This window comes from Vulpes vulpes, chromosome 8 (genome assembly GCF_048418805.1).
Source record: "Vulpes vulpes isolate BD-2025 chromosome 8, VulVul3, whole genome shotgun sequence".
In the NCBI taxonomy this organism is placed as follows: domain Eukaryota; kingdom Metazoa; phylum Chordata; class Mammalia; order Carnivora; family Canidae; genus Vulpes; species Vulpes vulpes.
The window spans coordinates 103,573,671-103,587,035 of record NC_132787.1 but is presented as its reverse complement, the minus strand read 5'-3'; the positions used below and the strand labels follow the sequence as shown (position 1 = coordinate 103,587,035).

At 49.9% G+C, this 13,365-nt stretch overlaps 1 protein-coding gene across 2 annotated transcripts; it reads right to left on the bottom strand.

Annotated features, from left to right (window-relative positions):
* Positions 1–28: 28 nt before the first annotated feature.
* Positions 29–8,056, bottom strand: NTSR2 (neurotensin receptor 2). 2 transcript variants are annotated; one of them, XM_026009090.2, is made up of 4 exons: positions 7,404–8,056; positions 3,192–3,441; positions 1,544–1,634; positions 29–563 (listed from the first exon to the last, which is right to left on the bottom strand). In XM_026009090.2, the coding sequence occupies exons 1-4, from the start codon at positions 8,037–8,039 to the stop codon at positions 395–397; spliced, it is 1,146 nt and encodes a 381-aa protein (XP_025864875.2). In that variant the 5' UTR covers positions 8,040–8,056; the 3' UTR covers positions 29–394. The 2 variants fall into 2 exon arrangements, with proteins under 2 accessions (XP_025864875.2, XP_025864876.2); XM_026009091.2 differs by having other exon boundaries at positions 3,192–3,348.
* Positions 8,057–13,365: the final 5,309 nt, after the last annotated feature.

Genomic DNA, 13,365 nt, shown 5'->3' with positions numbered 1-13,365 from the left:
AGAATAGTAACAACAATAACAAAAAAAATGCCAGCCAACATTTATTATTTATTATGCATTAGGCACTGTGCTAAGCACTTTAATCTTCGAACAACTCTAAGAGCTGTTCATCTCCATCACACAGATGGGAAGACTGAGGCTCAGCGTGTAAGCGACTCGCCTGCAGATGCACAGCTGGTAAGTGGCGGGGCCGGGGGTCCGGATGAGTGCATCTGACTGCAGAGCTTGAGTTACTTGTGATAAAATAGCTTGTCTGAATGCTAGTGACTGAGCGGCCAGTTGCTGTTTGCTTTCGTTCATTCTTCTGCTCCGTCCAGGTCGGCGTATCTAGGGGATGGGGCCCCAGAGCCCGCAGCTGGGGTCCATTCGGGTGAGGCTCCAGGGCTTCCAGGGGTCAAGGCGCCATGCGGTGGTGCTGTCGACACAGGGAGCCGAGGGCTTTCAGGAAGAGTTTTCTGAAGGAGGAGGACACGACGTTGTACAGGATGGGGGTCACTGCCGAACTGACGTAGAAAAGCGTGTTTGTCACCAGGTAGAAGTAGTGATAGAAATTGTAGAGTGTTCTGGAAGAGAAACCCAGGAGGCATGTAAGAGGACCTGTACCTCCTCACAGCATCCACCCCTCCTGGAGAATGCGTCTCTCCTCCAAAGGGCCAGGTGAGGAAGGCCTGTTCTCTGCTCCTGGGAAGCATGGTGTCAATTCGACAAATGGCTCCTCAACACCAGCTGCCCTTTTGGGGGAGTGGACTCCACCCAGCCTCTGAGTCCCTGTTCCCAGTCCCCCGCATGGTGCAAGGTGCACCTGCTGATTGACAGGCGCCATTGCCTAGCCTCTGGGACCCGGGAACCTCGTGCTGCTGGGTGTGGTCCAGATATGTGGTGTCACTAAGAAGTGAAAGTCCTTCTGGGAAGCCATGCTCCTCGCCACACGGGTTCTCTGCAGTGGGAAGGGCTTTGCATATGCATTTGTAGGTAAGGGGTGTTTGCAGCTCTCAAGGATGAGGCATCTGTTGGCACAGCCATTTCCTTAGAGCCATTTCCATGGATCTCTTCTCTTGGATGTTTGCCTTCCACTTATGATCAGAGGCATAGCGATTGCCCAAAGGAAGACAGTAGATTCTCTCCTTTTTTCCAGTTATGTCCCAAAAGGCAAACATGGTCTGGTCTCAGTCAAGGGAGCCCTTGGTAGCTCATGGACTCACGGCTCTGAGGCTTCCTCCCCTCTCCTTGCAATAGCAAGGCCCTCCCCCTGCACCCCACCTGTGGACTGCTCTGTCCTGCGGTCAGGTTGCCCATAGCCCTGATCACCACTGAGACCTCTCACTCACTTGGCCTTATCAGTTCAGTGAACTTGCTAGAAAATGCCCCATTCCCCACCCCCAGCTCAGAGAGTTTGAGGGCACAGACTGGGCAGGACCAGCTAGAATGACGCCAGAGTTCCAAAAGACCCAGCAACTGGGAATCCCTGTGGAGAGCATGGAAAGTCCCAGGCCCAGCCCAGTGGCCTTTCCCTATGCACTTGGGGTCCCTCTGCTGCACCTACCCGGTCCACCCGTCATCGGAAATGTAGCAGTACATGAGCCTGCGGACGTGGTACGGCATCCAGCAGATGACATACACAGCCACAATGGCTCCTGCAGAACAGGTAGGGAGGGACAGAGCAACAGCGAACATTCTCAGTTATGCCACCTCCAGAGATGAAGATGCCAAGTGGACAAAAGCATTTCCCTGGAACTTGTTCCCAGAGTCCAGGGGTAGGAAGGGGACTTTGAGGCTATCTGACACATTCCTATCTGGATTTGCCGACAAACCTGATGTGACCCTGATGTCTGGGTGAATATCCACTTTAACCACCACCCATACACTGACATGCTTCTAGAAACTTCTACAGTCTCCTCCTGACCACCAGAATATACTCTCAACTCAGGGCGAGATATTCCCACCTGATTGTCTAACTGCAGAGACAACTGAACTTACATGTGCTTCTGCCTCATAAAGCCTCTTCTGTTCCTTCTTCTGATTGATTGATTGATTGATTGATTGATGGCCCACCATCCATCTAGCACTTAAGTCATAAGCCAGATAGTCTGTTGATTTTTCCATTATCCCCCAGATCCAATCTGTTAAAAAGCTCTTCTTTAGCATCTCTTGATTCCTTCCACCTTAGGGACTCATATCCCCCTTCCACTGGACTGTGACAGCAGTCTTCCAACAGGCCCCTTTGTCCCTAACCTTCTCCCCCTCCCTCCCTTCCTCTATGCCTGCCCTGACTGTCAAATCCATCTGTAGTCCCATGTGGCCTCTGGATCAGGGCATTGATGTCAACTGGGAGCTTGGTGGAAATGCAGAGTCTTGGGCCCACCCAGAGCAACTGAATCAGAATCTCAGGGTTGGGGCCCAGCAGCCTCTCCACACTTTTCTAACGTACACAGAAGCTTGAGAAGCACAGCCCACACCCAAAGACTGTTGAAAAAAAAACCTATCTCCAAAGCAAATCTCCCTGCATTCTTAGGCATTGACTCTCAATGCTGTTGTCTATGGAAAGAAGTCCAGGCACCATCATGGGCTGCCTCTGTTCTTGTCACATCACATGACATGTAGCTCTTGCGTTGCTGTCCTATGTACAACACCGGGGCATTGATGAGAGCAGACCCTGATCTCTTATTTAATCTTCCCAGACCTTAGCGAGCGCCTGCATTATCGCAGGTGTTTGGAGACACCTGTTTCCCTGTGCTTCCTAATGCTTCCCCTACAAGTTGACCCAGATACTTAGAAAAACCAACCAACAAGCAATGTTTTATCAGGGAAAGTGGGAAGTAGGTGGGGAATTGGGCTGGGGACTCAGCTGGTCTGAGTCCATCATTCCCAGGCCACAGGTCCCCAACTACAGCTGCTTCTTGTATCCATCCATAGGCCAGACTCTGCAAAGTAACTGGGTATCCACTTATCTCATTTCTATATTACTCCCTGGAGCAGATGGGGCTTTCGTGTACAGAATTCCCATTCTGTCCTGTAATCATACCACCAAACCGTATGGAAGCCTATTGGTGATCATACAATTCCCCTGGGGCATAGAGAGGTATGCCTGGAGAGAGATAGGAACTTGCTCAAGGTCACTTGGCCAGGGGTTAGGGGTGGTGGCCCTGGAGCCCCAACTCGTGTGCTCAGGACAGTGTTACTGAGTACTTAACTGAGAACCTGGATGCTGTGCTGGAGGCGGCGAAGCCGGCTGGAGTCCTTGTGTCTCACCAGGCTGGCCGGGCCCCCCAGGGGGAGCGTCCTCCTCTCCTCACTCATTAGTTCCATGTGGCTGGGGGCGGGGCTTCCCGGGGCAGAAGTGGACGGCACCTGGGAGCAGAGGGCCACCAGGTGGCTCACAGTGACCCCGTTCAGGAAGGCAGTTAATGCCAAGGGGAGCACGAAGGACACCAGCACATTCACCTGTAAAGGTAATTCCATGGCTTATGGTGGTGGCACCAAGGCTCTGTGATGCTGGGCATCAGGCTGGGCCCAGGGCCCAGGAATCTGCAGCAGCAGCAGGAGACGGGCAACAGCAGGGTTACCAGATAAGGCTGAGAAGCTTCTCAGAAAGATGGGAAGGAGCAATAAAGACAGGAGAGACACAAGGATATTTGCTATTAGTTGAAGACATTCATGGCCTAGGTAATAGTGGGTTCTAGAAAGCAAATAGATAAAACAGAGGGCAGGAAATCAGTTTCTTAAAATAAGCCACATTGAAGAAGGTTTTTCCAAGAGTGAAGGATATAAGCTTCCAGAGTAAAGACTGCCTGGGGGCCTAGAACCATGGATGAAAATAAGCCCACATCAAGGCACGTTCTTAGGACTTTTAGCACACTGTGGATAAAGACAACCCTGAAAGCTTCCGGGGGATAAGAGAGGGTACATACGAAGGATGGGAACCAGAATGGCATTAGACTTCTTTAAGGCAATGGTGGAAGCTGGGAAATAATGGAGCGATGCTTTACAACTTGTGAGGAAAAGTGGTTTCCGTCTTAGAATTCTGTGTTCAGCCCTCTTACAGCGAATGTGAGGATAATCTGGAACATTTTCAGACATGCAAATTCTTACTCTTTTTGTTTAACCTTCTGTGGACCTTTTCTCAGGTCATAGGAGGTTACGAGAGCATGTGTTCCATCAAAATAAGGTTGTATACCAATAAAGAGGTAGACCTGAGGTCCAAAAAATAGGGTATGTGGCCGAAGTGCATCAGTTAGATTGGAGCAGAAGAGGGGGCTCCAGGGGGAGGCTGGAGGATTCGATTGGCAGTTGACCGGATGGGTCTGGATATGCTGAAATAGTATTTATACTTGTAGTAGAGGAGTAAAACAGGCATGAGAAATAGATCACAGGAAACTAAGCAAATTGGAAAAAAAAAAAAAGACCTTTGTTAATGGCAAGGAAGCAAAGGTGATATTGGAAAGGAAATATAATAAAAATATATGACGTGGTTCATCTGTGAAGAACGTTTAACATAGTCACAGTGTGTAAGTACTGAGTCCAGGACTAACCTTATTATTCCCTGACGGAATTACACTGGAGGAGTGGTGAGGAGTGTGCGTGGATGCGGGCCGAGGAGGGTAGGGATGAGAAAGTAAGAGACCAGAATGCTCCTCTCCAGTTAGAAGACACTGCATAACACGTAAAAACTGTGAAATCAAGCAGGCATGTTCTTTAGAAATATGTAGGCAAAGAGCAGCAAGTGGCAAGGGTGGGCAGACAGTAGCTGCCCCTCAACGAGAGAATATAAATCAGAGTGTGAAGGGGTGGCAAGGGGACAGCTGTCTTACGTTACAAGCCTTGTAACATAATTATTGATATTTTTTAACTTATGAAAAACAAGTTTATTACACAACACCTTGTGTTTTAAGTGTTTAATTTTTAAAATCCAACCTATTTGGGGTGCCTGGGCGGCTCAGTCAGTTGAGCATCTGACTTTTGGTTTCAGCTCAGGTCATGATCTTGGGGTCGTGGAATCGAGCCCCGTGTTGAGCTCGCACTAAGTGTGGAGTCCGCTTGAGATTCTTCCCCTTTTGTTCCTCCCCCTGCTCGTGCTCTCTCTCCCTCTCTCAAATAAATAAAATCTTAAAAAACAGATAAATTTCAAAGTGCATGTGTTACAGGGTTTTTCCTCATTGGTTCTGTGTGAGCATTTTTTTTAAAACGACATTTTAAGTTTTTATTTTTTTAAAAAATTATTTACTTGAGAGCGAGAGAGGGAGCAGGGGAAGAGGCAGAAGGAGAGATAGAGAATCCTCAAGCAGACTCTACGCTGAGTGTAGAGCCTGACCCAGGGCTCGATCCCAGGACCCCAGGATCATGACCTGAGCCAAAATCAAGAGTCTGATGCTTAATCAACTGAGCCATCCGGGCACCCCTGAACTGCACATTTTAATAGCACTTTAAAATCAGTACCAAATATCTGGGTTGGGTGCTGTATGTTTTTAAGGAGTTAACACTCATGCTTTGTTCTTAATCCATGCTCACAAATCAGCAGCACCAAGAGAAAAAAAAAAAAAACAAAACGAAGTGACAGTCATTTTGGTTTGTTGCAGAACTAGGCAGAGCTTGATCAGCAACAACATACTTATTATCAAATTATAACTTTAATACCAGTCAAGACAGAAACCGAAGGTAAAACTATATCTATAAATTAGTAATTAATTAATCTTTGGGAACTTTGAAAATTTTCTGGAAAAATTACACAGTTTTTTGTACTTTGAAAAGCTATGAGCAATTCTTTTGTGGCCAAAAATTACCGATTAAGATGGACCTTGAGTGATAAGACACTAAAAAGGAAGGTGGACCAAAATAATCCTAATTTGAGTTTGGTTATTTTGCTGTGTTAACGTAGACTGTATGTCTCAAGTTAAAGTTTTTAATATGCTACTTGTCGAATAATGCTGTTATGCCGAAGGAATTCACTATGCATCATGTCAAAAGCTTGCCCCTGGCACATTTCGCAGTTTCTATTGCGTCGCTCAGTCTGTACCACACAAAATAAACTATGCAAGCAGCATATTCGCAGCATCGACCCTGCTTGGCACTCTCCCACCCCTTAGCCCAACTCCAAAATAGGTGCAGCCTGGAAGCTATCACCCTCGTCTGTGAAAACTGGTGGAACTTGGCTACCAGGCCTTCAGAGCATATGGTTGCTGGTTCATTGCCACGGCCACACCAGGGTGCAGCAGGGAGCTACACAGTCAGGCCTAAGGCTCTGACTATTCCGCTGCAACTCAGAAGCTAGGTGGGGGCTGCTGGGAGGTAGATGGGTGCTCTAGATACACTGCTCCGTGGCCGTGATGTGCTTGGGCCGGCATGGGAGGGCAATGTGTGGACTGGACGGCTGAGGTGTCAGGTCATGACTGGTCCACCTGATGTGGCAGGAGAAGCAGCTCCCACTGTTGTCAGTGGGGCTCCTCCTTCTGACTGCTGTTTGGATCCCCTGCATGCCCAGCTTCTTTAGTATCATTACTATTCTCCCTGCTGGTGTGTTTCTGCTTTTGTTTTTGTCTTCGATATCACTGGGTCCAGATTTGGCTAAGGAATTTGACAACCTGCAAACACGTCTGATACAGGAGGTGGATTTTTATAAATTAGGGAGCCTACCTTGTTGCTTCTGAGTAATTCTCTATAGTGACCAGAGCAAGCAACTTCTGAAGCTGCGTGGAACGTTTTCCAGCCAGGCTTAATAACTTTCTACTTTCCCAAATTCTTAAGGCTACAATTCATGTGTGTATTTCTTCTGAGATCCCTTAATATTGAATATCCAGGCCTCTGTTTTATAGCTCCACAAAATCCCATTCAACTGGATAGTCTGCTGTTTTGTGAGGCTGTCTTGATGATAAAAGTAGAAGGCTGGAGTGGGCTATGAAATCTATATTTTTACAGCCCCACCCCTGTAATTCTTACACCCAGTAATATGCGGTCACCGCTCTTGCAACCACTGGTGAGAAAGCGGACTTTCACAATTGGTTTTTTTTTTTGTTTTTTGTTTTGTTTTTTTTTTTTTTTAAAGGTTTTATTTGTTTATTCATGAGAGACACAGAGATGGGCAGAGGGAGAAGCAGGCTCCCTGCAGGGACCCCGAAGTGGGTGGGACTCCATCCCAGGACTCCGGGATCACGACCTGAGCCAAAGGCAGATGCTCAACCACTGAGCCACCCAGGTGTCCCCACAATTAGCTTTGAATTCAAATCTGGGTTTCTCTTAACGCCTCCTCTTTGCCAGGCCTCTCTCTCCCCAAGTCCTCTGTACAATGGAGGCAGGGAGACCCGCTTGTCGGCATGGGGCGTGGGGAGGGTGTGTGTGTGGGGGGAGCGGCATCAGAAGTGAAAACGCAGGCCCCTTAGCCTCCCCCCCTCCTCCCCCCTCCCTGCCCTTACCTGAATGAAGACCTGGAGCGTGGCGCGGCTCACCAGCACGGTGCACACGCGCGAGGCGGGCTCCGGCTCCCCGCCAGCCGTCTCCAGCTCGTGCTTCTGCCCCATGATGATTGCCATGGGCAGGGCGAGGCCGAGCGAGGCGGCCCAGACGAGCGACAGCAGGCGGCGGGTGCGGCGCGGCGACAGCAGGCGGCGGGCGCGCAGCGGCTGGCACACGGCCAGGCAGCGCTCTGCGCTCAGGCTGGCCACGCTGAGCACCGTGGTGTAGGCGCACAGCTCGCGCACGAAGTGGTAGGCGCGGCAGCCCAGGTCTCCGAACACCCAGGGGTGGCGGCACCACACGAAGTCGTAGAGCTCCACGGGCACGCAGACCAGCAGCAGCAGCAGCGCGGAGAGCGCCAGGCTGAGCACGTGGTAGCGCAGGCGGCCCGGGGGCCCGGCGCGCCCTTTCAGCACCACGCGCACGGACAGCGCATTGCCCGCGGAGCCCAGCGCCAGGATGAGCGCGTACAGCGCCGTGAACAGCACCTTGGCCCAGGGGCGCGGGTCCCCGCGCAGCCGCGCGTCCAGGCTGAGCGCGGGGCCGGGGCTGGGGCCGGCGCTGGGCCCCGGGGGCCGCGGGCTGCTGCTCTCCATCCCGCGCCCGCGCCCGCGCCCGCGCCCGCCCGGCGCTCCCTCCCTCTCTCGCTGCGCCGCCAGACTGGGCGGGCTGCCCGGGGAGGAGGGGAGGAGGGCGAGCGCCTCCTCCTCTCCGCGAAGCTCGGGATGGGAGGAGGACCCGCCCTCCCCCGAAGGGGGCCCCTGAGCAGCCGCGCCTGGCCTGGCGAGCCGGGACCGAGGCCTGTCCGCTCGCTCGGTCGCTGCCTTCGCATTTCTCCGTTGGGCTCAACCCAGGGAAGCGGGTGCTGGGTGCAAGGGGATCCCCAAGGGCTGGGCCTCCCTTACCAGCCGTGTGAGCCGGCGCAAGTGTTTTGACCTCTCTACCCCTTTCTGCATTAAAAAAAAAAAAAAAAAATATATATATATATATATATATATATATATATATATATATATATATATATTATCTACCTTACAGAATGTCCGTGAAGATTGAATGAGCCAAACTGTGAGAAAGCGCCAGACCTGAAGTGTAAGTAGGCATCCTGCGGGCACCGAGCACCCGGCCTGCCTGGGCTGTGCGGCTGTGCGGGTCGTTCCAGAGACAGCTGGTCAAGGACTTGCCAAAACTTTGGCACTTTGCAGCTGTTACTCTTCTTGCTAAATGGCTGTTTGAGCACCACACTGACATCCTCCAGGGATTCTTTTGTCACTGATAGATGTGTCCTCAGGGCATCGGGCTTTCCCAGGCTTTTAGGATGTCATTCCCATGGAGCAGGGTGAGCAAGGGGGAAAAAAAGTGTGTTAATACGTTTTAAAACCTTTCATTAGTCCCTTTCTTTAGCCTTTGTCAATGCCAGAACTTTAGAAATAAAAAGTATCTCACACTTAGAACCCCTGATACTTAACTGGAGCCAAACCGAGGTTTCCTCTGATTTTTTTTTTTTTTTTTTTTGTCTTTGGCAAAGTTGCTGTGCTCCAGTCGTAGTGTGATCTTCCGTCCAGATATGCAATCATACAGTCACATTGTGGGCTAAGATTTCAACAGATGGATTTTGGGGGGACATAATACAGTCCACAACAAAGATTCCATACGTATGAATGGTAGACCAGTTTTCTTTGAAGCCAGAAAACCTGTATTAATAGATTTTTAACTCTTCACTGGGTTTCGTGTAGCTCAATAAGGCCTGTAGGATCCAGAAAAAGGCAAGTTCCTGCTTGCCTTTGGAAGTACTCAGTCTCCCAAGGTCTAGGCTGGAACGGTGGAGAGGACACAGGGCTTGGGATCAGGAGAGGTGGATAATGCATCTCAGCTCTGCTAGTCACTGGCTGTGTATCTCAGGCGAGCGATCAGTCTCTTACTCCTTTGTGTTAGGGCGCTGAGCAGGTAGGAGTCATCAGGACTGGAGGCTCCCTGCCCCCTGCCCTGCTGTCACTACAAGAGTTAATCTTTTAACTCCTACAGGGTAGGGAAGCTTAAAGACAAAGGGAAGAGTTCCCGGTTTTTCACTTGTGGCTCTGGTGGGAGTGTCTTTCCCAGGAAGGAGTGTCAAAGATGTGGAGGTATTGTTGCCTTTTTAGGACAGCTCTAGGTTTAGCATCCTCTGTCACACAGAAAGAGAACTTCCTCTGTGTCTTCTGTGGATGAGCCTCTCCAGCCAGGTCAGAGGCAGACTGCAAAGTGCAGTTACTGTGGAAGTAGAGGGAGAATCAGCACCGTTGACCCACCCCGTGGGTTCCCCCTGTGGCCGTGTCAGAGGGCTCACAATTCCTATCTTCACTCAGGGGACCACAGCAGAGTGGCCGATGTGCCCTCTGTTTGAAGCTCTCATTGGTGGTCCTCCTAACCTGAAACTCTTCTCAGAGAGTGTATCCGTGTGTGGATGCTCTGGGCCTAGAGCTTGCTTCCTCCATACCCATGTGAACCCTGACTTTGAATAAAAACGAAACATCACTTGTGTTAAGACTAATTTCAGTCTGTATTGGAAAACTCTGATCCCTGAAGTCCTCCACTGTGTACATTGGAATCAAAATCTTGGCTCTCCTGTTTAACCACAGACCAGGCTAAATTATTCCACCTCTAATTATGCAGCATATAATTCAGGGACACGCAGTGCTAAGGGGATCCACCAGGCGTGAGCATCTGTAGACAGGCAGTGGTTCTGAGCCCAGCACAGAGATGGAGAGATGCTGTTTGGGGCTGTGTGGTCAATCATGTAAGGTAGTAAGGAGGCTTCCTGGCCAGGCCAGGGGGTCTCTGAGGCCAAGACCCTTTGCTTGCTTTGTGTGCCTGGGCATCGGACCTTCTTGCTGTTTACATGCAAGATACAGTCCAAAGGGCTTCAGCTGCGGACTGCTCTGTGTCCCCCTTCCCTCAGTTCATATGCTGAAGCCTATGCCCTAGTGTGACTGTATTCAGAATAAGGAAGTAATTAGGGTTAAATGAGAGAGGTCAGAAGGGTGGGGCCCTGATCCCACAGGATTAGTGTCCTTACTGTCGGAGGTCCAGAGAGCCCGCTCTCTCTCTCCCATCTGAGGACACGGTGGGGAGGAAACTGTCTGACAGCCAGGAAGAGAGTTCTCAGCAGGAGCCAGACCAGCTGACACCTTAATCTTGGACTTCCAGCCTCCAGAACTATGAGAAACCAAATCTCTTTGGTTTGAGGCTCCCAGTTTGTGGTACTTTGTTGCACTAATACAGCTTCCAATCCCTATGCAGCTCTTGATCCTGATGCCAACCGATGACCTGGAGAGATTATTTGCTACTTGAACCCTAAGAAGAAGAGTTAATTCCTGTTTCCCTCACTCCAGGATTGAGTCATGGTAGGATTTTCTGACTTAGAGAAACAGAGTTTACCTTCACGGCAATGAGTGTGTGTGTGTGTGTGTGTGTGTGTGTGTGAGAGAGAGAGAGAGAGAGAGGCATGTGCATGCACACACACACACATGCACACACACACACACACACACATCTTCCCTTTATTATGCCTTTCCATATCTCATCTTCATCCTTCCCCACTCTGTCCTGAGTTCTCTGGCTTCCGCATGGGTTCAGCCCATGGTGGACAATGAGAAAGTGGGAGGAGAGGGTTCAAGGTATTGTTCTTTTCGCTTCCTCCCCACTGGATTACCATGGACTGGCCCACACCCTTGGCACCCTCAACCAGAGGTCCTGCAGTGGGGAGGGGGGTCTCCTCTGGCTACTTCATTTACCACTCTTTGATGTCTGCTGTAATACGTGGCAGCAGACTGAGTGGCTTCAGATGATGCAAATTAATTACCTTACAGTTCAGTAGAACAGAAGTACAGGTCTGGTGGGGCTGACATCAAGGTGTTGGCAGGGTGTGTTCCTTCTGGAAGCCCTAGTGGAGAACCTATGTCCTTGCCTTCTGGTTTCTGCAGGCTGCCAGCATCATTGACTTGCAGTCTCCTCCTTCTCAAAGTCAGCAGTGTGGTGCCAAATTGCTCCCATGCTGCCATTTCTGCTTCTCTCCTGCCTCCCCACTCTTCTTTTAAAGATCCCGTGATTATATCAGGCCCACCTGTTGCACACAGCAAGGACAGAGACTGCGGTGACAGGCATTGATGACAGGTGTGCTCCAAGCTCTACAGGGGCAAAGCAGAGGAGGGTCTGGGGTGATTATTCAGGTTACTTTTTGGAGATAATCCAGAGCGGTCTCCCCATTTTAAGCCCCGCCAACCAGCAACCCTAATTCCACTGCTGCTTTAATTTCCCTTTGCTGTGTAACGGGACCTCCAGGATGTGACATAGACACAGGTTCTGGAGATTAGGATGTAGACACCTTTGGAGGCTGATGCCCTGCGTCTGACACCTGGGCTCAGGCCGCTGCCCACTGTTCTTTCCCCTAGGCCAGGCTGATCTTGGCCCCTCCTCTGACTGGTGCTGGTCTTGTCACTGCTCCCTGACAGTCTTCCTCAACTCTGCCCATATCCTGTCAACAGTCTCTTTAATAGGCTTCCTTAAGGACTCATCTGGAGTGTCCTGTCTGTTTTCTACCGGGACCTTGACAGATCTAGTGTATGTACATGACATGTACTCTTATCCAAAATACCCACAGAACTCTTCATGCTCAACTGTAAGAAACCCGATAACTCGGTTAAAAAATGGGCCAAAGATCTTTGCGTGCACCTCAGCAAAGAAGATACACAGGTGGCCAATAAACATGAAAAGATACTCCACATCATAAGGCATCATAGAAATTAAAACAGCCACGAGGTACCACGGTGTAGCTATTAGGATGGTGAAGATGTGGACGTGCTGGCGGGGACGGGGAGCAGCAGGACCGCTCACTCACCACTGGTGGGAATACAGAACGGTGCAACCACTCTGGAGTTTGGCGATTTCTTACAAAACTAAACATACTCTTCTCATACAATCCAGAAATTGTGCTCCTTGGTCTTTATCTGAAAGAGTTGGAAGCTGATGCCATGCACAAACCCTATGTGCGGACAGGGGCTTATAGCAGCTGTATTCATAATTGCCAAACCTTGGAAGCAACTCAGATATTCTTCTGTAGGTGAATGGATGAACCAGCTGTGGTCCATCCAGACAGTGGAATAGTGGTCAGCACTAAAAAAAAAAAATGAACTATCAGGCCAGGAAAAGGCATGAAAGTTCATCGGGTGTAACAAATGTGCTAATCTGGTGCGAGGATGATGATCGTGGGGAAGGTGTGCATATGTGGGAACAGAGTATATGAGAACTCCCTGTACTTTCAGATCCACTTTGTAGATCAACCTAAACTACTCTAGAAAAACTAAGTTTATTATTATTATTATTGAAAATCATTATTGAAAATATTGAAAATTAAGTTTATTATTATTATTATTATTGAAAAAAAAAACCCACCTGATGTGTTTTTTCCCCCATGCTGTGTCCTTGCTCCTGTGTGAAGGACTATTGGAGCCAAAGAGGAGTAAGGCCTATCCAGAGGGGTCTCCACAGTAATTGGGATGATGCGACCTGGACTCCCAGGTAGGTCACCTCCCCTGGCCCACTCTACATGTTGGATGAGGAGGACTCTCTCCATTTCTTCCTGGCCAGGTGAGCCTCCCTGAGCCTGTTTCCTCTTTTGGGAAAAAGCAAACCTTGATCATTAGAGATGGCATGTCTAAGAAAACACCAAGCTCGTGGAAGGGGTTCAGAAATGTCCGTTTCACTCCCATCCTTTTCCTCACACGTTAAAGGATGGGAGACTCATTATGCGGTGGACAGATCCGGGCAGGCTCCATGGAGGAAGGAGGTCTGACATGGGCCCAGAAGGCGGACAAATTTGAAAAGGAAGAGAGGAGGGGAGGGGCACTCCAGGAAGAGGTCAGAGCTTGAGCTAAGGGAGAATGG

Bases quoted from the DNA above. Each gene is read 5' to 3' on its own strand.
- NTSR2 (XM_026009090.2), bottom strand. From the start codon at position 8,039: ATGGAGAGCAGCAGCCCGCGGCCCCCGGGGCCCAGCGCCGGCCCCAGC. The intron at 1,635-3,191 runs GTTAAGTACTCA...CCTGTTCTGCAG, and splicing joins GCACAGCATCCAGGTTCTCA to GAGCCATTGTGGCTGTGTAT. The intron at 564-1,543 runs GTAGGTGCAGCA...TTTCTCTTCCAG, and splicing joins TCCGATGACGGGTGGACCGG to AACACTCTACAATTTCTATC.